General features: G+C 42.5%; 1 protein-coding gene across 10 annotated transcripts in view; it reads left to right on the forward strand.

Annotated features, from left to right (window-relative positions):
• Window positions 1-2,108: 2,108 nt before the first annotated feature.
• The window catches only part of ITCH (itchy E3 ubiquitin protein ligase), a 66,859-nt gene continuing 43,007 nt past the window's right edge, over window positions 2,109-25,960 (forward strand). For 2 of the 10 annotated variants that reach the window (XM_084853872.1, XM_084853880.1), the window contains exons 1-2: window positions 2,109-2,169; window positions 18,891-18,981. In XM_084853872.1, coding sequence (XP_084709998.1) covers window positions 18,912-18,981 — 70 coding nt within the window. In that variant the 5' untranslated portion in view covers window positions 2,109-2,169; window positions 18,891-18,911. Of the gene's footprint in view, window positions 2,300-2,591; window positions 2,847-8,848; window positions 8,965-12,784; window positions 12,871-18,890; window positions 18,982-25,960 lie in introns of those variants that run through there. The other 8 variants (XM_084853870.1, XM_084853878.1, XM_084853869.1 and 5 more) reach the window with 8 other exon arrangements.

Raw genomic sequence — 25,960 nt, forward strand, 5'->3', positions numbered from 1 at the left:
CTGAGGCAAGGTCTGTCCTCTCCAGATATGGCCGCAGCTGGTGTGCCAGCCTAAACTGGTAAAAAGCACTCCTGGGCACTGCAGCCACCTGGGCTTCCCCAGGAGGACTCCCAGACTGCATACTTGGTGTTTTAAGGGGAGTGCAACCCCATCTAAGACCAGTTGTAAACCTCCATCCGAAGTAGTTGGTTTCCGAACCCACAGTACTGCCGTCTTATCTGGATTAAGTTTCAGCTTGTTCACCCTCATCCATCCCAAAACTAGGGATGGGGGAGAAATCTGCCACGGACCCCAATGAGGCTGGATTCCAAGAATCCGGCCTTACTGGGGCCTGTGGCGGAACGCAGCACTCACCTCCACCTCCGCGCAGAATCCTTCTGGGTCGGATCTGTCGCTGCCTTGATCCTGCGGAGCCGGCCACATCCCTGGCAAATGTCAATACAGCTGGCAGCTATTACCATGCCGTATCGCTGCAAGTTAGGCTCTGGACGCAAATGGCATAGTGGGAGCCATTTGCGGCCATAAAGCTGGTAGATTAGCCTAAATGCAGCCGTAAATGGCTGTATTTAGGCTAATCTACCAGCTTTATGGCAGCAAATGGCGCCCACTACGCCATTTGCATCCGGAGCCTGACTTACAGTGATACGGCACAGCAATGGCTGCCGGCCGTATCAAGATTCACCAGCAAAGCAGAGCTGGCGGCCAGCTCCGCAGGATCAAGGCAGAGTGGAGCCGGCCTGGACAGATACCGGGGGGGAGGAACAGATCGCCTCCCCCCCCATGGAACCCCCAACCCGGAACGGGGTAAGTGATCCGCCCATCCCTACCCAAAGCAGACTCCAGACACTGGCTTGAGAGTTTCAAAGCCTCCCTGGAATGTGCAGATAGAAATGAGAGGTAGAGCCGAGTATGATCTACATACTGATGACATTTCAGTCCAAACCTCCTGATGACAGTAAAGGAGAGCCCACCCCTCCCGAGGAAGTTGAACAGCCCTCACTGTTAGAAAGTTTTACTTAACATTTAGCTGAATTCTGCCTTCCTGCAACTTCCAACCATTGCTCCATTTTCTGCATGACAGCCTTTCAGATATTTGAAGACCACTATCTATCACACTTGTTGCTACTCAAAAAGGTTAGTGAGAAAAGATTTGCATTTTCAGAAGCCACGCTGCATTCACCAAGATTTGTTCTTCTGTGTGTGTTTGATAGTTTTATTTTTAATAAAGCTTCCGACCAATTAAACCAGAACAGACAAACCAGCATGTAGTCCCACTCCCCATCCCTTTTTAGTAAATAATGATTTAAGAATTCAGTTCATCAGCTGAGAAGGATCCCACCCCGCCTCCACCATTCTGGATCTACTTCTAATGTTTAGGGTGCAATCCTATGAATGTTTAGACAGCAAAAGTACTACAACTCCCAGAATTCCCCAACCAACCATACTGGAGTTGGAGGATTTCTGTCTGTCTAAACATGCGTAGGATTGCAGCCTCAGTTTAAGCAAACTAAAGCATTCTGTTCACTTTTAATGGTCCAAGGCTGGACTAGACGGGCCACTGGTCTGGTTCAGCAAGCCACTTCTCATGTCTCCGTTAACAAGCAGAGGCAAGGGCTCAGAATAGCTTCACCTACCGAATGTCTACCTGTCACGTAGCTATTGAACACGTACCAGGAAAATAGACAACGGCGGTAACCATACTTCCAGTCTATGCTGCACAGACAAGCAAAATGAGAAATCGGACTGTGTCCACAACAGCATTTCCCCTGGTTCGAACTAGAAATTAGGTAAAGCCATTTGCAAAACTGAGCTGAGGACTATAACCAGCGCGTGAGAGCTAGGCAAGAGCCCTACGTTCTTGACCCCAGAACAGACCCCAAAACGTGACACCCCCCGAGAGAATCAGGCGTTCGCCAATGGGCCGGACCCTGCTCCTTCCGATACAGCGCTCTCCGAGAAGCCAATCAAAGCGCGCCGGAACTCTCCGGCGGCATGCTGGGAACTGTAGTCCTACCCGCCCTCTCCGCCTGCGTACGCCTTTTTTTCCTCCTCCCCCTTCGCTTTTGTTCTGCGCAAGCGTTCTTTGTACCCGACTTTAGAGAGTCGCCGCCTCGGGTTGGACTTGGACTGGCTGCCATCTTAGGCGAGGAGTCGTCGCAGTTCTGGCCGGTAAGAAGTACGTTGCGCTGCCTTGGGCGGTCTAGCGAGGAGCTGGGCCGTCGGGTGACGGCTGCGCTTTTCGGCCTCCTAGGAGGGGGTTCCCTTGACGGTGCCGAAGGAAGGTTGTGGGGAGTCTGAGGTAGGCCTGGCTGTGAGGGGGTGGATCGCAGCAGGTGTAGTCTCAGTGAGGGGGGATGTGATGGAGAGGGGTCCCCTCTGCCTTCTTCAATTGGGGAGGGCCCCCGCCACGTCCTTCGCGGTGTCCCCCAGAAGTCTCAGTGAACCACTTTCCTGTCTTGCCTGTGGACTGCTGGGCTTTTAGCTGCCCTCTCAGAATGAGGGCGATGGGGGGAACATTCACGTCTCTAAAACCTCTCCTCTTTCTCCCTCACGCCCTGGTATTGGTAAGCTATTTTTTTTTTCCTTTTCAGTGTCCGACTTGTTAGCGTTGTCCAGAGGAAAATACGCTCAAGATTACTTAAAAAGTGGATTAGTTCATACTCCTTGGCACACTTTCATGGTGCTGGTCGCGAGAAGGGTGGAGCAGAGCTTCCAATCCGTGTTAGCAGCTCTGAGAAAATGACTAGGTGGAGAGGTGATGGTCATTTGATGTGCACCCCAAAGGGTGTGATCTTAAGGTTCCCAATCCCAACCTCTTGAACTCGCTTAGATAACAATGCAAGTAGGTGTGTGGGTATCCTTCACTGTTCTTTGCTCCCCTTGACCTTGTTGCCGCTTTGAGATTTATTAGCATCTAGATGAATATCTTCCCTGCTCTTACTGTCTTTGGCTTGTGCATCTCTCTGTCATCTGGTGGTCATATCAAAGTAGCACCAGCTGTTAATTACTGGGAATTCTCCCCCCTCTCTTTTGAAGGGAGCCATTTGTTAGATTATTGGGTTTAGCTGTGGGGAGGAACCCTGGTTCAAATTCTCACCTAATTGTGAAGCTCTGCATTTTTAAAGATGCAGTGGAGCCATGTCCATTTGCTACTCCCATGGCACATAGATCTCATAGAATCATAGGGTTGGAAGGGGCCTGCAAGACCATCGAGTCCAACCCCTGCTCACTGCAGGAAGCCTGATTCCCAGGCAGTCTCCCATCCAAGTACTAACCAGGGATGACCCTTAGCTGATGAGATCAGGCACCTCCAGCCCTTTTGGCCCAGTGTATTTACAAACAATCCCATGTTGACACTTTTACGATGTTTACCATGCAAATATACCTACAGGCTCATAGAAGGTGAACTGGTTTTTGCTACATGGACTTGGGTACCTTTACTCTCACCTTTAACCTCACAGGTTCATTGTGAGATGAAAATGCTTTTGTGAATTCTTAGAAGGATTGGTGGGAAATGTGGTAGATAATTGATAATGAAGTTATTATTTTGAAGTTAAGTCTTTGTAGCAACTGTTGTATTTTGGGGTTATTGGGGTGGCTTTTTTGCTCCAGCTGGAAAGGTGGAATTTCTTTTTTAGTTAGGTACAGTCTGTGTAGACCAAAACACTGAACTCCATACTCCTAATCTTATGTGATATAGAATGGAGTGTGCGGGGAGAGTGTGTAAACATTTTATAAATGACTCTAAATGTTAATGGATGTGTTTTAAAAGCTTTATACTAATAGCATTAATAGTCTCATTGGAGAGAACTAGCTCTGTTTGGGGGAAGAGATCTTTGGACACACATTGTGCTATGAGAAACAACATCAAGAAAAAATATTATGCTGACTAAAGCCATTCTAACTATGGTTATTCGGATGTTAGCGCCACTGATTCCAGTACTCCATGTAACTATGCTTATGTTTGCATCCAGATTCTGTGCAGAATTAGTATGTCTCTTGAAATCAGTTGACACGCACTCCTACTTCCACAGATAAGAGCTATAAGGTTGCGATCCTGTGCACACTTACTTGGGAGTAAGTCCTGTTGAACACAGATGATTAAACCTCCAAATACATGTGCATAGGAGTTTGGTGATGGAAATATTGTAGATGGAAATATTGTAGAATGTGTTCTGACTTCTAAGGTTTTTTTTTTTCTTTACCATTCGTTCTTACTCAGTTTGTACTTGCACTTAAAGGGTTTTCTCACTATATAGAATTCAGTTCCCTCTGGGTTCAGCATGACTCATTTCCTATTTAGTATGCTTAGGGCTGGAGCCTTACAGTGCAACCCTGTGCAAGTATACTTGAAAGTATGTCTCATTGAGTTCAGTGGGATTTATTTATCAGTAAGTGTGCATTGGATTGTAATCTTGATCTCATAGGACCAAGAAAGAACTGAAATTGTAAAGGGTAGTGTTGCTAACCTTGTGATAACCCTATGATGACTTGGGATGGGGCACCTGGACAAATGTAGTTTCCTTCATAACTGTTTTGAGGATCATTTTGTGTGTGCTAATTAATGCTTCACCAAAGTAGGACTATAAAGGAGTGCAGTGACATTTTTGAAGTCTTTTTGACTTACAAACTTCTGTTCTCTGAACAGCATGGACTAAAAGTAAAACTGAACTCTCCAAATAGCTGGAAAAGCTGTAAGAGTACTGGAAGCAAGTTCTGTTCTGTTTTATAGCACAATAGTCTTTTAGGGGAAAATGCACATCCTAATTTGTTTTGACTAATAGCAATGAAAATTGTGTTCTAATGTGATTTTAGTTTTAGTATTTCTGTGTTTGAAAATATGAACAAATTGGAGGTGATACAGTCCTACCAGTGGGTGGAAGATCCAAAGGTAAAGGAATTGCCTTATCCAAAATCCTGCTGTGCTCACAGAAGGCAGGGAGCAGCAGCATTTTTCTTTTCCCTCCCCATTTTTGTTTTACTTTTATAATTGCAATGGAAGGAAAATTATATACATTTCCCCCCATTCTGGAAGTGTTTTGAAAGGTTTCAAATCCTGCAGATCCAAGTCTTCCCCTAACATGCCCATGAAAAAAAAAACTTTGCCTATTCCAGAGCTCTGACACTGGAGAGGCAAGGGCTGCAGAAGTTTCTATGGCAGCTGGGAGGAGGTTTTGAGGTTGGATCTCCCTCTCTGAGATTCTCTCCAAGGAACCATGGGATTGCAACCAAAGACATTTGACAGGTATTTTTGAGATCTGAGAGATCAGGCAGTGTGCTGCTTATTGAATTGTTGAATTTCAGGTTGTATTTTTTGTTTTGTTCTCTTTAATCTAGTTGTTTTCAACAGAAAGATAATTCCAGTAAAGATGATAATTTTAAAAGAGGATTATATCTTAATTTCTTAAGCAACAAAGCTGTGTTTTTTGCCACTTGTTTCTAGGTATATAAACATTTTTCAAAGTGGACTTAATGAAGCTTCAATTCCTTCCATTTTTATAGAGACTGATGATTTTTCAAAAGACTTGCATTATTATTCATGTGCTATATGATTACTTAAGGGCGCAATCCAATGCATGTTTAGATAGGAAAAAGTCCTATAACTCCCAGCATTCCCCAGCCTTAAATGAGGTAAGAAAAACAAATGTTCTTAAGTCAGCAAAGAAAAATTATTTAATTGAAAAAGAAGCCAAGTGTGCCATTGGTGTTGGCAGCCTGTAGTAGCTGTAAAATTTCCCTGTCTAATTCTGTTTTGGCCACATTCTGTGGCAGTCAGGTGAGGTTTTAAAAACTGTTTTTAGGGGCTGTACTGATTGATGGACACATTCTTGTCTCTGAAATAAGGATAAATCACATTGTTTTCTCAAAGCTTGGAAAAGCTTGGAGACGCAAGTCACTGTCGGAGTCTTTAAAGATCTCAGATAGGCCATGCACTTGATATAATTCTCTGACTGGGATAGCTCCAGCATCTGCACCCTTTCTGTACTCTTATTTAGCATCTGCATGTTATACCTTTCTTCAGGTAAACAAAGCACCGGAAATGTGCAGTGTAGTGGTGAGAGTGTTGGACTGGGAGCCGGGAGATCTGGGTTCTAGTCCCCACTCAGCCATGGAAGCTCACTGGGTGACTTTGGGCCTGTCACAGACTCTCAGCCCAACCTACCTCACAGGGTTGTTGTTGTGAAGATAAAGTGGAGAGGAGAAGGATAATGTAAGCTGCCTTGGGTTCCTTGCAAGAGGAAAAAGATGGGATATAAATGCAATCAATCAAATGTGTATTCTGTGGAATAGAATACTATCACTTGAGTAGTTGTATACTAAGGCTGAGTTGACTTACCGTAAGAATGTAAGGAAAGCTCTGCAATTCGAAGGTCCATTTAGTCCATTGCTGTCATGGTCAATAGGTTTTGATAGACATACCTTCTATGAATTTGTCTACTCTTTTTAAAGCCTTTGAAGTTGGTAGCTATAACTTCAGTTTGTGACAGCAAATTCTTTTGTAACTTCATTGTATCTTTCAAGAAGAAGTACAATTTTGTCTTACCTGAGTCAGCGATAAATCAATATCATGGCAACAGGGCGTGTGTTATTCCAAAAATCTAAGCATTTCATGATTGCTAATTTCACAAGGTAAAGTTGCACATTGAAATATTTTATAAGGTGAAGTCTTAGTGCTTACAAAATCTCTCAAACAGCTTGTTTTGTATTAAACTCCTAAGCACAGAAATTCCATGCATAACTTACTATAGTTGTTCACTGTGTACTTGGGGGGGGGGGAATAATGTGATAGACCACTTACTTCATAATATATTAAGCCTCAAGTTCAGTTCCCAATATCCCCAATCAAGAGTTTTTGAATCAAAGGAGAGAGAGATAGACCTGTGCTGGAAATCTGGATTGCTGACTAGATAAGCTATATGGACTACTACTGCTAGTAGATTTTTGTATCCCTTATGAGCAACAAAACTATAAGCATGCAGGTTATTAGGGAAAATTTAATTTAGGTGTGTATTTCAAATTATTTGAAGTACCTAATGAAATATTAATGGAACCTTATGTTTTGTTGCCCTTTGGGGAAATAATTGAGATTTGCAGACTATTTTAGGGATTGTTGGCTAGATTAAATTTATGAAACACTGTGCAGCATGCACCACATAATAAGTTCTACCCAGGTTTAACTAATGACACAGCATGCAAAAAATGCAAGTCATATACATTTGACAAGTAGAGGCTGTGCACATCAGTCCACCACTTTCATTACTGAAATAATTATTCTCTTTTATTTGCAAGGTCTCAAGTCACTAAAAAGTTAGATGTCTTTATATTGTTACCTAAGTGTGGTGTGCTGTCAGCACACTGAGTGATTCATACCCCGATAATATGTGAGATGTCTCAATAGTGTTTTGATTCAAACCTTTACCTGCACTGTCTCAACACTTGTACAGTATTTTTATGCATACCAAAATAAAGAATTAGTAACATTTGGAAACCCATTTTAAAAAGTGGGTGGAAGAAGAGAGGAATCTCTTGATTTTCTTCTCCTTCCCCCATGTTTGCCTTGGTAGTGGAGAGGGAATGAGACTACAGTCTCTCTTCATCCGTGAAATGCTTGCCAAAGGCTGGAGAGGGCAGTCTGAGCTCAATCTAACCTCTCTCCCCAAAGATACAAATGCTGTAATACGAACAGCCTTCCTCCACCCCTAAAATAGAAATACAGTGAGACCCAGTGAGAGAATGGTGAGTGGAACTAAATCAGCTCCTTCTGCTACAGAAGCCTAAACATTCACAAGAGCAAAGGACTGGGCTTGGACAAACTGTGCCAAAGAGCGTTCTTTCTTGTAGTCCATTTTTTCCCCTCCCCCCACCTCCCCCAGTATTGGTTTATCAGCAAAGGGAGACAGATACCTCTTCCTGTTCCTTTATGATATCTTGCTGGCCAGGGGGGGGGGGGGGGGAGTGGGGATTTCACTTGGACCAAGTGCATCAAAGGGCATTTGAGTCCAGCTTCCATGCTCTTGAGGGTGTTAATCTGAAATGAGCACTTCTGTGTCACAGTTACTGCCTTAGTCTTCAGATTGCAATTGATTAACGTTTCGTTTATTGGTGAAAATCCAATGTCTGTACTAATTTATAAACTCTTAACTCTGTGCAAGATTTTAGAACTGAATATTTCCTTGTGCCTGCTTATGGCTGAAATATGTGAGAATTTAAACTCACTTTTTAAAAGAAATAGATTTAATAAATAATTTTTTGTTAAAGTTATTGCCACACATATTTAAAATATGAACACCCTGCAGCATAATTGCAGGTTGATATGTGCATCTTTTACTTTGAAAGCCTAGAAGTGGAATATCTAAGTAACTAGATAATCCATCCTTCCCCAACCTGGTCCCCTCCAGATGTTTTGGACTGCAACTCCCAGTATTCCTGACCATTGGCCATGCTGGCTGGGCTGATGGGAGTTGAAGTCCAAAACATTTGGAGGGCACCAGGTTGGGGAAGGCTGCCTTGAAGCATCCACAGTCAGGATAAGAGAAATAGAAGAATGGGTTTCTCCAGTCTTTTAATTCATTCTTAAGCACAACATAGGGATTCTAATTGGAATCAGTGATCTAATAATATGATTTGAGATTACATATGTGGTATAAAACATGGAGCATATATTCTGGAATTGCAAATTAGAAATATTTTCATTTGTGTCCTAGAGGGCTTGAATACCTAATTTTCCTAGTCACCTCCGATAAGAAACTTGCATGGAAGGCAGACTATGAGCTCAGTGTGTGTGTACAACCTACAGAATGCGGCCTTGCATAACACAGAACTAGGGCTATGTTCTGTACTATACTAGGTTCTGTACAGTGGGAGATGCCCTCTGAGAGGATTCCTGCAGGAAGGAAGTCCGGAGGTTCTGCGGGCTGAAATGGCATGCCTAGTGGGCTGGAGATTCTGCACCCCTGTAGAAGTGTGAGTAGAGAATAGTTGCTATTAGTACAGTGCTAATGGTTGATTTCCCATCCTGATTTTCATCCTGACATCTTAAGAGTTCAGGGGTTGATGGGATAGTAAGTGGTAGAGTATGTGGCTGGGAGAGAGGTGATGGTAACAGCAGCAGAGTGCAAGGAGGGAGAATAATTAAAAATGCTTATGAGAAAGGAGGAGGCAGTAGGTAATCTCCTTGTTAACACTGGCATTATGGGACCAGCTGCTTCCCTGGTTATACTTGAGATGGCAATGGTGATCAGAAGCAACTTGTTTCCTATCAGCCATGAAAACTGGGCCATCAGGTGGATCTGAGTAAGACCTTACATGTTATGAATGAGTCAAAACTTAACCAACAATATAGGAGTTTGTATTTAACTTGAAGTAAATATATGAGTTACAGTTGCATTTGTCCCTGGAAATAGTACACAGAATATGTAAGGTGATGGCTTGTATTTCATCTACATCTATTGTAGGGGATCAAGCAAGTTCTTTGAAATTCTTCAGGTCAGGCCTAAGGAGTGCTATTCATGGAAAATACTGTCCTGAAAAGACTTTTAAGCAACAAGATGTCCTTAAGTACATTTATTAGGACTTGCCAAAATTGTGTTTTTCTTTAAATGGTACATTCAGAAAGAGGAATCTTTATTTTGAAACAAGTCAGAAAGGGTGGATTAAGTTTGAAGTAAAACCTTGTGAAGTATAATTTGGTTTCCTTCTTCATAGATCACTTTGTTCAGTGAAGTATTTGGCCCTGCTTCTGAAACTGCCAGGAGATGCCAGTTATGATCATAGACTTTGTCACTAGGAACTTGTCCAGAGCAACCAAATCATTGCCAAGTGTTTATCCTCATGCTCATTATGGACCTACAGAATGCAAAATGGCCTCATAATTACAAGCTATCACACATACAGTGCTTGTGCTTAAATCGAATATGAACCTTTCCATGAAATGTTTCTATAAAGGAGCATGAGGCAGTTGTTTGAATGTCTCTGCTCCTCTTTAAAGAAATATTGACAGAATAAATACAATTGTAAAAAATGACATGCTGAACTCTTACAGGTTAGTTATGACAACCTTCTCCAGCCTGATGCTCGCCAAATGTTTTGGACTAGTCTCAGCATTCTTAACCATTAGCCGTGTTGGCTGGGGCTGATGGAAATTGAAGTCCAAAACATCTAGAGGACACCAGGTTCTGGAAGACTGCTTTATGGGCACAGGCCTGAACTAGATGATCTTCAGGTCCATTCCAGCCTTGTGATTTGAGATCTGTTAATCAGGACAAGGCAAAACATATATGAAAGCTCAAAGACCAGATGAAAGAGGTTTAAGAAAACATTTCCAGATTTGTTTATGCTTACATCAAATATGAACATTTCTATAAAGGAACATGAGGCAGACTTTAAAAAGCACCCTTAAAAAGTTAAAATTAAAGGCATATTTCACCCTTAAGCCCCAAATACTATATTTTTAGGGTGCATAAAAGTACAGAGGAGAGCAGCCTACCCTCTTATGTACATAACCTCTACTTTGTCAGCATTTGATTACTTTGTTTTTACCCCTATCAGATAATAGTAGCTGTTTTAATGTATTTGGGTTTTTTTGTGCTGATCTTGTACTTGATTTGATTTGAAACTTCATTATATTAAATGATGTGATTTAATTTTTGTTGACTAAATTGTTGTACATTGTGTAGAGGGCTAGCTTTACAGGCAGCAATTAAATGTAAATAATAGTTGTATGTCATAATTAAAAAGCCGCAAGCTGCGGAACAGTGACTCGTGCAGAGGTGCGACTTTCAGCTTCTTCTGAGGGCAGGTAATTTCACTGCATCTCTGCACTGGGAGTGATTGGATGATCAAGTCACACCTCATCACAGTGGCAGCAGAATTAGTTGAACCTAGCGTAGGCTGATTAGAAGGAGGCAAGTTCAAAGCATGCAGAGATGGAGGGGCCAGCCTTTATGGGTGGGTGCTTCAGGCTCTCAATCTTAAATTATTTCTCATGGCACATTAGCTGTGCCCAGGAGTATAGTTGGGAATTTCATCTGTAGGACATGCTTTTTTTTTTTCCAAGAGCTTGAATAGGGGTGATGGCATCCCAGTTGAGAGGGAAACTTGAGAATACCTGAGGGGAATATCTGTGCTTCTATTCTACAGAAGAAAACATTAATGAAATAGACTTCTGATAAGTTCAGTGCATAGGAATTCTGGGTGTTTTATTAAAGCTGAGAAAATACTCAAAATTCCTAAGCCCCTTCACCAGCTGTTCAAAATGTAACTTCTGAGATTATGATAAAAGTTATAAATCCCTTTTAATGTATTTTATATTTGTTAAATTTGTCCATTTCTCAGTCTATGAATCCCCAAGGTAGGTAACAAATATTAAACTATAATACTTAATAAAAACCTGATAACTTAAGCTTGACATTATTATGCTTTACACATCCTGTACTCGATTAACCATCCAATCCTATTACATGTCTATTTGGACGTAAGGCCCATTGTCTTCAGTGGGGCTTGTTCCCAGGAAGTATGCATAGGATTGCAGCCTTAGTATGCCAGAACATAGTTTAAAGGGCATATAACGAGTTAATTACATGCTGTTTGTTTTAGTATCCTTTTGAATCAGACTAATGAAAGCAAGTGAAAAATGATAGATTGTGCAGTGTTATGCTAGGTAAAGTTGTAGGCGTTGATAGGATTGTCTTGCAATCATTTGATTAGGCTGAACAGCAGGCAAGAGCAACATTTTTCTTCCTCTACCACCCCTTTTGGGGTTCTTCGTTTTACTTCTATGAAATTATGTATAGTTCTTCCAATTCTGAAGGCGTGTTCAGGAAATGGGAAAGCTATTGATCCTTGCATATATAAGCCTTCTTCCAATCTGCTTTTCAAGCCCACAGAATGTCCCTTTTTGCCTCTGCTAACATCAGAGCTCTAATGTTCAGAAAACCAAGGGCCATGGAAGTTTCCACAGCAGCTGGGAGAGGGGTTGTGAATTTGGATCTTACCATCTGAGGTTGTGCCTCTCTCTATCCACAGAGCAGAAGATCCAAAACATCCTATTTCCCCCTAGGATGTCCTTCCAGGGACCATAGATAGGATTGCACCATAACTTTGCTACAAACTTCATAAATAATATCTATAGGAACTCAAAATCTGGGTAGTGGTAGTAAAGAATGTAGTCCTCAATGATCAAAAGGCACTTTCAGTCTCCACATTTAAAAACAAAAAACGTATGTGTATTTAGGCTGCCGAATAATCAAAATTGTTTCTTGGCCTCTGTGTAATCAGATCCCTTGTAGAGGAAATACATGTGCCCCTGTGGAGCCCTGTTAAAATTCCAAATAATGCACAGACTCCACCTGTAGGTATTAGATCTCAGAACTGGCCTAGTTATGAATCTTGCCTGCAGTTGGTCAGAAATTGTATAATTCTTGTGGGATTGGCATGTAAATAAAATTTATTAGAATAAATTATTGTGCCTTTTAAAGTTTTGGCTTATAAATAATAGCATCTTAACCTCAAGGTATTATTGAGAACAGTAAAAGCTTGTTTTCCTGTGTTTTGTCTGCAAAGTGAACTTCTGAAACAAGATTACATAATTCTAATTGTCAACATAGGGAAAAATGCAGTTATACCTGTACACTTGGATTTTCCAGTCATGTTCAGTGTACTTCACAAATGTTGTCAACTTTTGTGTGTGTGAAAGATGTCATTTTTTTAGAAAACAAGACTATTACAGTGACCCATGTAATACAGCATACTGTTTGTTACACTTATACCCCATTCTTGCTTCTAGGAGCTCAGCACGGCTTACATGTTTCCAAGGCTATTTTTCATGGAGGCAGTGTTCAGGAAGGGCCTCATCTGCTCCAGATCATGGCAGTATGTTATATCTTTACTTACTGGGTTTTGTTGCCTAGTTAACTTAGGCTGCAATCCTATGCATGCTTACCTAGAAGTAAGTGCCACTGAACTTAATGGGGCTTACTTTGGAGTAAACATGTATAGGATTGCACTGCTAATATCTTGTTGACATAGATGTGCTTCATGGTTGCCCAATCAAATACATGAATTTCCTATAATGTAACGTTTCCTAAGGCTGCTGTCTTATGCACACCTCATTAGGAGTGTTTATTTCCAAGTAGGCAAGCATAGCATTCAGCTGTATGTATGCAAGCATTTGGATTTCTTTCCTTTCATCCTTCCAAACTGAGTGGAGTGTTCCTGTTCAGTGTCTTGGCCATCCATGCCGTCTTTCAGGTTACTCCATTCCATTCCCTCTCTCTCATCCCTACGGTTTTCTAAGCTGAGTATGCTTAGTCCTCATTGGGTTGTCCAGGGAGGGTGGAGGGAGTTGTCTCCATAATAAATTACTTTGAGGAGTTTAGGGACTATGTGTCAGTGGCAAAATTAACCTATGTAGGAATGCAAAAAAGACAGATTAGTTATTTTTGTTAAAAACTGGAGACCTTTTATTGAATATTGTAATAGCATCCAGTTTTCATTTTCAATATAAAATGTTATTTTGTAGTAAAGAATTTGAAATAAAATGTTAATAAAGAAACTAATTATGATTATTTTAGTGGGATTACTCACTTCTATGCTTCCTGCCAATATCAGACATGTGTACTGGAGGCACTGTCATAAACAGCACTCTCCCCCCCCCCGCCCCACCCCCAGCTACCAAAAAGTGCCACAAGTACCTTTGAGGAAGCAATGGGCGCATTGGAAATCTAGCTCCCCCTGCCTCTTCATGCCCCTTTCTATCAACAGTATGCAGACTATTTTGATCCTGGGCCCTTTGTGCTGACTGTTTACATCTTAATAGTTTGGAATGTTAATGAACACTCTATTACATCACAGCAACTCAGGCAATAGTTACAGGGAAGTCATTTCAATCAAATGTAGGCAAGAGCTCTTGCTTCAAGTTTCTATGATACTACAACCCAGCCAGTAGCCCGCAATGACTTGTAGACAGATACGTAACTGCTAGCCAATGACTACTTGGTTTAGTGTTATGAGAATGAACCACAGTGAGCCTTGCATGCTCTCCCTCTCTTCTCCTCTAGCACAGCCACAAGGAGGGGATTGGAAGCTTCTGCTTCCAGTTTAGATTAACTGCACTTTCGTGTGTCATCTGAACCCTAAACTGTGGTTGATCTTAACTATGATTAGTTGAAACAAGCAATAAACTATAAACTATGGCTTGAAGTTGGCTTGTTTCAGTATACCATAGTTAAGTTTAACTACAGCTTGTCCAGGTTCAGATGTTATGACACCCTGTGGTTAATCTAAAATGGAAGCAAAACCTTCCAGATTCCTCCTCATGGCTGTGCCATGCAGCTCGTTCTCATTAAAAACTAAACCATAATTTAGTGTTACACCTGAATAAGGCCTTTTGTACTTCATGCTTCTGAACTTCATGCTTCTGAAGAACGGTTGTCATTTCCTCCCAGCAAATATATACATACATAATGACTGGGTTCACACGTAACGCTAAGCCATGATGGAGGGGGGGGTTTGGTGGAACCCATGATGAGTTCGTGTGTCATCTGTGGGATGTTTCCGCCACCCACAATGGGTTAATCTGCCCAAACAGACCACTCTGAGAACCTGTGCCCTGCAGAATGGGCATAGTCAGCTGTTTGCATAATCTACAACACCTAGTGGTTAGCAACCCATCATGGCTTAGCGTTGCATGTGAACCCAGCCAATCTGTGCTTTAATCTGACACCTACCTGACAACCTGACAACCACGGTAGGTGTCTTGAAACTGCACCCATACAAAAAGTTTCTGAATTCAAAACTATGTGCTAAATTCACCTTGGTTCAAAACTGTGTGCTAAGTATATTCTGGTTAAAATTTACACATACCATTTGTGCAAAATGGCAGGCCACAATTGCTCAGAATTCTGGTGTATCAAAAACGAGCAAAGTGTGCTGGTACAAACTGGCCAACCACTTCCACTTGGCTCCTGCTGCAAACAGGAGTGACTACAATAATGAGTAAGTTACCAGCCATAGAAAGCTTAGTGTTACATCAAAACCTGGACTCTTGGCTTGCCTCTCCTCTAACAAGCCAGAATTTGAAGCCAGGATTTGTAGTTGGCTTCTTGATCCTGGCTTGTTGGATCAACAAGCCAGTGTTTAGACACAACAGTAAGCTTTCTTTGACCGATACATTCCTGGTTACTACAGCTGCTCCCACTTGCAGGAGGAGTTAAGTGGGAGCGTCCATGCAGCATGCAGTGTGGTGTAGTGGCAAGAGTGTTGGACTGGGAGCTGGGAAATCCGGGTTCTAGTCCCCACTTGGCCATGGAAGCTCACTGGGTGACTTTGGGCCAGTCACACACTCTCAGCCCAACCTACCTCACAGGGTTGTTGTTGCAAGGATAAAACGGAGAGGAGGAGGAGAATGTAAGCCGCCTTGGGTTCCTTGCAAGAGGAAAAAAGGCGGGATATAAATGCAATAAATAAATAAATAAATGCACCAGCACGCTAGCTAATTATCAGTAAGCCAGAATTCTCAGCAATTCTGGCTTACCGTTCTGTGCAAACATGGTCAGCACCTTCAATTTGCTCCCCATCCCCTGGAATTCAATATAAAATGAAACCTAGGATATTAAGATTAGAAGAAATTTTACAGAGTACCAGAGTAATCTTTACCTCTATCTTTAAAGTAGCACTTGAAGCATATTTATATAGTGCATTTAAAATAGACAGTGTGACATCGTTTAATCTGTTTGCAGCTTCCCTATTTGTTTGGCTAGAAAACCTTCAATTTAAATTTAACCTCCCAGTTCAAGGCTGTTAATTAGTTTTCTGTGACTGTTGCATTTAGGGGAAATAAACTAATTATAAACCTGCTTATGAAAGCATTTTACATGTTTAAATAGTAACCGTTATTCTTTACCAGCTATATTCCTTTTTATTAAACATCCATGCAGGCTTCCTGTGTAGTGTTCTCAGATTGTGGGACAGTTTGGATGTCACAGTAAAGCAGAGGTAGGCATACTTCTTGGACCCATGGACATATTTGGCAATTTGAGAAATTGTCCAAGGTATCCCCACAAAATGGCTGCCTTGGGGGGCCTGGCTAGTCACAGATGACAAGTAGCCTTCCCAACAGGCTGAGTACAAGGCAGAGGTGAGGTCTGAGTCCCTACACACTAAGCAGCTCCTTTGAACCCACAGTTTTCAGTGCCAACAGAAACCTATTTCACAGAAGGGAAACCCTTTTTCTCAACCTAGCTCACCACCCATAGGCATGCACATACTGTCTTCCTCGCACGCACGCACACACTTCCCATCTATCCATTCATTCAAGCACCATCATGCATGCATTCACACACATCCCTTCTTTCTCATCCTTGCTGCAAGCACATGAAAAACCACGCTTACTCTTTTTCCGCATCCCTTCAAAATCCACCCCAACCCTTTCACTCACTCGTTCTCATACACATGCAGCACTCATCCATTTAGAGATACAAGCACACAGCTCTTTCCAACCTGACTCTGTTCTCTTTAGCTGCCCCTCCCCCCCCCAGCTTACCATACAGAAGTGACAGGAGTCACTTTTTCCCTTCTTTTTCTTGGCAGCTGGGCGCACTGCAGAGGAAAGCAGCCTACAGCCACCTGCCTTCTTCATTTCCTAAGAGTGCCTCTGAGCCTCACGTGTGTCTCTCTGATGCCTCTAATATTGTGCATATTAAGCTTTCCCAGCCCTGAACTGCGCATATTTAAATAGGCACATTTTTTTAAAACTCCCTTTTTTCTGTTAAAAAAAAAAAAGGCAGCAAAATGGTGGGCACTCGCCAGATGAGCTGTAGTGAGTTCAGGAAGACGTGAGCGGGCGAGGGCAGGGGCTCGGTGGGCATGGCCTGGAGGTTGCGGGCGGGGGGGCAATGGACTCCTGGACCCAGTCGGGTGTCCGCGACATCCCTAGTTTCATCACTCATGGTTTGAAGTTGGCGTGTTTAAAAAAAACATAGTTAAGCTTAACCACAGTATGTCACATTCAAACAAAATGACAAGCTGTAGCTAATCAAAAGCTTCCAATTTCAACTGCACTGGAGAAGTAGGGCGGAGTGTGCAAGACCGAGGTTTATTGAGGCTTGTTTGCATTATAATAAGTAATGGTTGTGCAAAAATCAGCCTAATATTAATTTTGACTACTTGAAAACAATTTCTACTTGTTTCTCTGTCTTCAGAGGTGATTGAGCAGTTACCGTGTGAGCCCAGGTAGAGGCTAGGCTCATTCTTGTAATGCTAACTCGCGATGCAGCCAGTCAGCAACCTAGCAAAGAATGCTAGTTCCTCTTAGTCTCCTGTTTAATTATACTTCTCTGTGCTGTAACTGGGGAACTGCATGCATAGTCTAAGAAAGGAGGTATCAAGCAGGAGGATTAGTCTCAGAGAATCTTTTCACAATGAAGAGTTCTCACCCCCTTCCCACCAAAAAGATTGCAAGGGGAAGTATAAATTAAGAATTGGTTGCAGGAAGAAGGAAGGCGGCAGAAAGGAATCACAAGGGCCAAGAGAAGAATCAATTATTCAAATATTTGCCTGGGTGATGTCAGTGGCGGTTTTCTTCTTCCTGAAAATCTGTAACTATGGGAAGTATGCTCTATGACCAAGAAACTTTCAGACTTCTTTGTTTTAATGATGTGTCGCTATCTCTCTTTCCCCGCTAGGTGTGGCAGCTGCCTGAATTATGTAATTTACGAATTGTATTAACAAAAACAGAAAGCCGCTGTGATCTGCAGTGCAATTTTTTTCTTCATTGCTTTTGTATCTATGTGGAGACTTACAGACATGGAGCTGCCACATTTTCCTTCTTAATAGAGGCTTTGAGCCTTTTACAGTTGCAGGGCCACCCCCACTCCCCAAATCTGCAGAATGTATGGGGGTTGGGGGAGGATCCCGCCACATGTGATGTTTTAGAACATTATCTGTGAAAGCTGTTGGATATAAATTTGTTTGTGTATTTTGAAGTAGTTCTATCATGTGGGGTTTTTTTTTAATCCCAGTGTGAATAACTTCTGTTTCACAGCTACATTTAGGAATAGTTTTCCAGCTTCAATTTGCACTATTTAATCAGTTCTATTTTTATTAAATCTACTCTCACTGTGGAATGTGCAAGTGCTGTAATACATATTTTATAGATAGGTCTAATTCAAGAAGACTAAGGGCCAGAGTTTATTTATTTGATTTGATTTAAAATTAAATACAATGATTGTATTTAATTTTTAAAAGCACATAAAAAAAAACCCTGGAAAATGGGATAGTGGGAGAAGAGTGAGGTTGGGCGAAGGGGCTAATTCACACTGGAGGTTGATATTGGATGTGGCTGAGGCCGTAGAAGGGAAACCTGCCTGCATTCCTTCCAGTGTTAAGAATCAGTTTCCAAAGTCCATCAGAAAGAAGTGAGGTGATTGTTTTTGTTGAGCTAGATAGTAATACCTACTCTACTTTGTAATTTTCTTACCTTTAATTTTTCCCAAATAAATGAATGTCTGTGATTCATTGCTATCGGTAAAAGCACATGGGCATATTTGTACGCAAGATGAGAACAAAGCTGTCTTCCCTTGGCACTGGTTGCCTGGAACTCTGCTGATGGGGGCCTGTGTTGGGGGGTGCAGGGGTGGTAAGGGAGGAGAGCTACATATTGTGGCTCCTCCAGGGCTCCTTGCAAATCATGAAACCCTTCCCAGCCTATCATAATGACAGGCATTTTCCTAGTAACATATTTGCCCATTGTAAATGTCATAGTAGTTGTAAGTTGCTTTCTCAAGATGTGTGAGCTGCAATATCCCTTAATGGCGCAAGTTTGCCCACCTAATATGTCTGTCAGGTTCTCTTATGTTCTCTTAATCTCAAGAGTGAAATTCTTGTTTGTTCAGGTTCATGTACCTTCCTGTGGTATGGCTGGTAATGGGTCAAGATCAGAGTCTGCCAATGGATTAACTATGAAGTCACAGCTTCAGATCACTGGTAAGTGTCTAAAACAGGCCTGTGGGTTGATTGTATTCCTGTTCCTCTTTGTGACCACTGATGGAATTGCACATACCCATTGTTTGTGACCTTTTCCCACATCTTTATGGGAACATCTAATGTCCACCAAACCCTGTCATAAAGGACAGGGAACATACCTTATCTTGACTCAAGCCATTGTGCCATGTGACATTACACATCTGTATATAAGCCGATGTTTATGATTATGTATTCCTGTTATATCTCTTGTGTTTTATGGTGAATATGTCTATGGTGAGAGAGATGAGTGACTGGAAGAATGGTGGATTTGCATATGTGTGATGATTGGCTGAGTGAGTGAAGGGGGGTGAAATATGTGTGCTATATAAACTGCTTTGCTGTGAGAGGCAGATAGTGAGGGATAAGATCAGAGATAGTGATGATATAGGTTTGAGGGATGGTTTAGATCAGAGTTAGGATTTGTGAGAGGCAGGACTTTAGGACTGAGAACTGAGAGACAGAGAGAGAAGTCTGGGGATTTGTGAGTGATTGTTTGAGAGTGTGGTCTAGAGAATGGTTTATGAGAAAACATATATTGATAAAGCCATTAAGAGTTACCTGTTCATTATTCAACAACTTCTTACTGTAAACAATAAAGCTTTTTTTGTTTATAAATCCTATGCATTCTGCTCTTGGGTACTTAAAGGGAAGGTATAAAGGGGACCGCGGTGGCTTAGTGGTTAAGACGCTGAACTGCAGACTGGAAGGTTGGCAGGTCAGCAGTTCGAGACCCGAGTGCTGCGTGACGGAGTGAGCTCCCGTCTTCAGTCCCAGCTCCTGCCAACCTAGCAGTTCGAAAGCAAGAAATTGCAAGTAGATAAATAGGCACCGCTTCGGCGGGAAAGGTAACAGCGTTCCGTGCACCTCGGTGTTCAGTCATGCCGGCCACATGACCACGGAAGCGTCTTCGGACAGCGCTGGCTCTTCGGCTTAGAAACGGGGATGAGCACCGCACCCTAGAGTCAGACACGACTGGTTGGGGACACCTTTACCTTTTATAAAGGGGACAGTACAAGATTATAAGTAAAGTCTGTATGTCCTCACAGGTAGAGAACTGAGTTAAGTGTTGGACCTAAGCCTTAAAGGTCCTGGTGGCAGCGAAACCCAGTGTGTATGAAACAAGGTGGTTCCTGCTGGGTGTGAGAAAGGCCTTAGAGAATGGGAATTCTCACTAGGAGAGGGGGAATTCTCACTAGGAGAAGGCAGGAACATCATACTCCACCTAGCTGTAATTGGCAACATCCCTCCAAGTTGTCAGGAAGAAGTCTTTCTCAGACCTGCTATCAAATATCTCTTTTGACTGGAGTTCAAGGGAATGAACTTGGAACTTTCTGAATGCAAAGCATGAGATCTGCCCATAAGCTATTACTCCTGTGTGCCCACTGGAATAGGAGAATCATCACTGTGTTCACATTTTTCCTTCTTTTCATGTATTTAGAGATGTTGATGGAGTTTTGTACTGGCCAGCCTTTAAAGAATTCTGACTTTGCTGTTTTAGATGGTACTATTGGTCTGTCATCCTGGTTAGTTCCACTATAGGCTTCAATGTATTGCAAGCAGGTTTTTACAGGCTTTTAAAAAACCTGGGTCACAGAATCATAGAATAGTAGGGTTGGAAGGAGCCTACAAGGCCATCGAGTCCAACTGGATGCTCAATGCAGGAATCCAGGTCAGACCATCCTTGACAGATGGCTGTCCAGCCTCATCTTGAATGCCTCCAGTGTGGGAGAGCCCACTACCTCTCTAGGTAATTGGTTCCATTGTTGTATTGCTCTAAAAGTCAGGAAGGTTTTCCTGATGTTCAGCTGGAATCTGGCTTCCTGTAACATTAGCCCATTATTCCGTGTCCTGCATGGAATGAACTTAAGTTACAACTAGTGCATTGTAGCAAACAAATGCTAGCGTATGGCCATAATATAGAGAACTGCACTTGTATCTATATGACTAGATGTGAAGACCTGGGGCTATGTGTGTGTATATTTCCCTATTTTTGTGCTGGGCTCAGATACAGAAAGATTAAGAACTTTTTTTCAAGAGTTTGGAACGAGAGGCTATAGATCTTTCAGAACTGGATTCTTACTAGAGTGAGAAACTCTTGCTATGCTCATATTTTTTAGAATATATTTGTTTAAACTGTGTGATATTGCTTTAGAATTTTGAAGGTTTTTTCCTATCCCGTTGTACCTCTGCTTATATTAGGTTTAAGACTTATTTATTTATTTATTTATTTATTGCCCATCTGGCTGGTCACCCAGCCACTCTGGGCGATGTACAAAGTATATAATAAAACAGTTTAAAACAATAACATTCTACAGTAAAAACATTTTCTAAAATACCCTAACCCATCCCAAATGGCTGCCTGAACAACCATGTTTTTAATGCATGGCGGAAGCTCATTAAAGAAAGGGCATGGCGGAGTTCCCTAGGGAGGGAGTTCCACAGAGTGGGGGCCACCGCAGAAAAGACCCTCTCCCTCGTCCCCACCAGTCTAGCTGTCCTGGATGAAGGGACAGAGAGAAGGTCATCCGAGGCTGATCTTGTTAAGCGGCCTGTCTGGTGTTGCTGGAGGCGCTCCTTAAGATAGGCTGGGCCGGAACCATATAGGGTTTTAAAGGTCAAAACCAACACCTTGAATTTGGCCCGGAAAACAACTGGTAACCAGTGCAACTCCTTCAGCACTGGAGTGATGTGATCTCGCCGGCGGCTGCCTTTAATCAGGCGAGCTGCCACGTTCTGTACCAGCTGCAGCTTCTGAACTGTCTTCAAAGGTAACCCCATGTAGAGCGCATTACAGTAGTCTAAACGAGAGGAGACCAGGGCATGTACTACCGATGGGAGGAGATGGTCGGGAAGGAAGGGGCGCAGCCGCCGTATCAGATGGAGTTGATACAGTGCTGTCCGGCTCACAGCTGACACCTGAGCCTCCATGGACAGCTGGGAGTCCAAAATGACCCCCAGGCTGCAGACCTGGTCTTTCAAGGGTAGCCGTACCCCATTCAACTCCAGGTCAACATCCCCCAGCCTCCTCTTGTCTCCCACCAAAAGTACCTCAGTCTTATCAGGGTTCAGCTTCAGCTTATTCCTCCCCATCCAGCCACTCACCATCTCCAGACATTTGGACAGAGATTCTACGCCCAACCTTGGTGAAGATTTGAATGAGAGGTAGAGCTGCGTATCCACATATTGATGACACTGCACCCCAAACCTCCTGATGATAGCCCCCAACGGCTTCACATAGATGTTAAATAGCATTGGGGAGAGGATGGAACCCTGTGGCACCCCACAAGTGAGCGGCCATGGGTCTGAAACCTCCTCTCCCAGTGCTACCCTCTGGTACCTGCCGGAGAGGAAGGACCGGAACCACCACAATACGGTGTCTCCAATGCCCAACCCCTGCAGGCAGTCCAGGAGGATACCGTGGTCAACTGTATCAAAAGCCGCTGAGAGGTCGAGGAGAACAAGGAAGGAGCATTCACCCCTATCCAGAGCCCTCCTCATATCATCCACCAAGGTGACCATGGCCGTTTCTGTCCCGTGCCCAGTCCTGAAGCCTGACTGAAATGAGTCTAGATAATCGGCTTCTTCCAAGTGTGCCTTCAATTGCATCGCCACCACCCGCTCAACCACATACTATTTGTGCTTGCAAATTAGTGATCTTTTAATGAAAAATCTTGTTTGAATTTATCAAATAAGAATTGGAAATGACAGTAGATCTAACATTTTAATGGAGTTCAAGAGTTTTCCATGAAGAGTAGTACTACTATTTTCAGTCTTCTGTTGAATAATTCTTCATTGACTGCTTGTATAATATGATTCAAATATATTTCTTTCTGTCTGAAAGCTAATTGTCAGTTAAAAATTGTAGTAATTAACAGTTTGGTTCCATGTCTTCTCACAGGAATGATTTTGAGAGCGGACAAATAACCAAAGATGTTGAATAGTTTTACACAATCTGTTGCTTCTTCCTGTACTTGTTTTCTTCACTAGCAGTAACAAAGACTGCTTCATTTGGCACTCGAGCAATCAGTTCTCTGGCAGCCATACCACAGAAATGGCTTCTTTTGGATTGAATACATTTATTACTCCTTTAATTTTTACGTGCAGATCATGTTGGAATTCACAGTGAAAACACAGGATGTAATCTTAGTATAGTTTGAATGGGGAAGTTCAGTGTGAGTAATATCTGTACACATATACCCCATTTTTTGAAGCTGTCTGCCTGGGGAGGTGGGAGGGGCCATAGCTCTGTGTTCAGAGCTTTGCATGCAGAAGGTCCCAGGTTCAATCCCCACCATCTCCATGTAGGGTTGGAAAAACCTCTGCCTGAAGCCTTGCTGCCAGTCAATGACAAAATACTGGGCTAGATGGACCAATGGTCTAACTCAATATAAGGCAGCTTCCTATGTTCCAATGTACCTTTTGGGAAAAGGGTACACACTGTCTGCTTTTTTTTGGATTTATTGTGGATTTATACCCTTTTCAGGGGAGGGATGCAGAGCAAGCTTAAAACTCATAAGGGCAGTAGATATAAAGACATTTGTATATACCAATCAGTCACTGCTGAAGTAAACTTTCTTTTGGCCTGTCTGTACTATGGCAACAAAGAAAAGTCCAGTCTCTCCACTGGAGATACAGAACATTCGTGAGTGATCATCACAGGCTTTTATCTTGGTTGTGTAGAAGACAGGAGATTTTCTTTTTAGAAAGGCATGTCTTTCCTCCTAAAAATCTGTTCTACTAGACACAGCTGTATTGTAGATAGTTAATAAATAACACATAATCTGCTTCCTTTCAGTTGAGTTAGGCTTTAGCCTTGTTGTGACATACATCAGTATTACTTTAGAACAAATAAAGGTCTTGGGGCCCTTCTATGTCAAGATACAACTCTGACTCTCTTCAAGGATAGCTTAGTCCAATGACTTAGCTAGGCTAATGCTTGCTATGAATGTGTATCCAGAGGCTGGCAGATCTAATGAAAATTGAGGTACAGTCCTATGTAGGCCAATAGTATTGCCAGTCAATATAAGGACATTGAAAGTGACTGTTGACAGTAACCTGACGGTACGGACAGGTTGAAGCCAGGGATGTGTATAGGAAATGGGGGCAGAGACAATGGGCTGGTTTGCACAATCACATAAACCACCGCAGCTCATTTAAGCCACAGTGGGCTGCGGTGCAGGAAGTGGCCATTTTGAATATTCAAGTTGTGCCCGCTGCTTGTCGTGTCGTCTGAACCCAGCGAGTGTGGGTTGTATGAGGATTACACAACCCTCACATAACCCAAGGCTTGTTTTAGAGTTATGTGAGGATTGTTTAATCCTTGCACAGCCCATCCCCACCAGCTTCAGATGGCGTGACAAGCTGGACTTGGGGCTTGAATATTCGAAAGCCACCCAGCATGCACTACAATCAGCCATGGCTTAAATAAGCCATGAGCTGCAGTGATCATGCGAACCGGGTCAACATGTGCTATCTGTCAAGAGGCAATCAAACTGGTCCAGGAGGCTACCTAGGTAAGCTTCCCTTATGTATAAGCAATATATAATTTATCTCCAGGTAACAGATGGCATGTTGCATTGGGCCTCTCCACTGTTCAGTACAAGTGACAGGCCATGTAGTGAAACAGCTGCCACCCTGTAGCCACTTCCACACATGCACAAACAGTACCAGTGAAAGAATTAGAGCAGAGTTGCAGTATAGTTATTTGTTTATATAGTGCCATCTATATACATGACACTTTACAAAGAACATGTTTCACAGGTCCCTACATCAAGAGGCTTGAAGTCTACAAATAGAGGCAAGGAAGCAACAGAAGATAGGGAGGAAAATGGAGGTGGGGTAAACGGGGGACCAATATGCAGTTGTTTCAATCACATGGTTTTGACTTAGTTTCAGTAGGGATTAGAGGGTGGTTCCAAAGTCTTCATGGAAAGGGTGAGTTTTGAGAAGGGATTTAAAGGGCGTAAGGGGAGTGGTCACATAGAGAATTCCAGGCATAAGAGGACAGGTGGAGTTATTTCAGGGAATACAAGAGATTTGGAGGGCTGAGGTGGTGGAGCTAGATGAGTGAATGTTACAGGAAGGAACGTGCAGGATATAAGAGTAGAAAGATAAAGGAGCGAAGCCCATGGAAAGTTTTGAAGGTAAGGGCAAGAAGCTTGTGGTGATCCTGGAGCAGACAGGAAGCAAGTAGAGGGATTGGGGTGGAGAGTCACATAGTCAAGAGACAAGAATTGTGAATAAATTTGGCAGGAGAGTGCTGGATAGATGTGAACAGAAGAACAGAGAGAAGCCACTTCCTTGTGTGAACAACGGTTTGCCTGGCTAAGTGGTAAAATTGCCCCAGCCGAGTAATAAACATTTCTAAAGAGAAAACAGTTCTGTTGCTAAATGTTGATCTTCTAGAATCAGACTCATTTTATTTGTGCCTTAAATCACAAACTGAAAACACATCAGTGTTCTAAAATAGACATAGATGTCAAAAACTAATTTTCTCTTTCACTTTTGTAACTGAAGTGAGAGACGACACTTTTGGGGGTGCTAAATTTTGTGTCGTGATATTAATACCATCAAAGCAGAATGGTGGCATGCAACTTTTATTTATTGGTCTAATTCTGCTGCTGCCACTGCCACCACTTTTTGAAATGCCATGTGTGTAACCAATATTGCTGTGAAAGAGAATAAAGTGTGGATGGGATGGTACAACAAAAGGAAATGTGCATGGAAGCACAAAACTAAGAATATGGTGCATCTTCATCCTTAAGAAGTGTAATATGTGAAAGTATTGCAAAAGGTAGGCATCCTGTAGATATACTATAGGGCAGGGGTGAGCACCTTATGACCCTCCAGATGTTTTGGACTCAACTCCCATCAGCCCTAGCCAGTATAGCCAATGGTGAGGAATGATGGGAGTTGTAGGCCAAAATATCTGGAGGGCCCA

Source organism: Heloderma suspectum, chromosome 4, assembly GCF_057233095.1.
Source record: "Heloderma suspectum isolate Gila_16-S chromosome 4, 16-S_ref, whole genome shotgun sequence".
Classification (NCBI taxonomy): Eukaryota; Metazoa; Chordata; class Lepidosauria; order Squamata; family Helodermatidae; genus Heloderma; species Heloderma suspectum.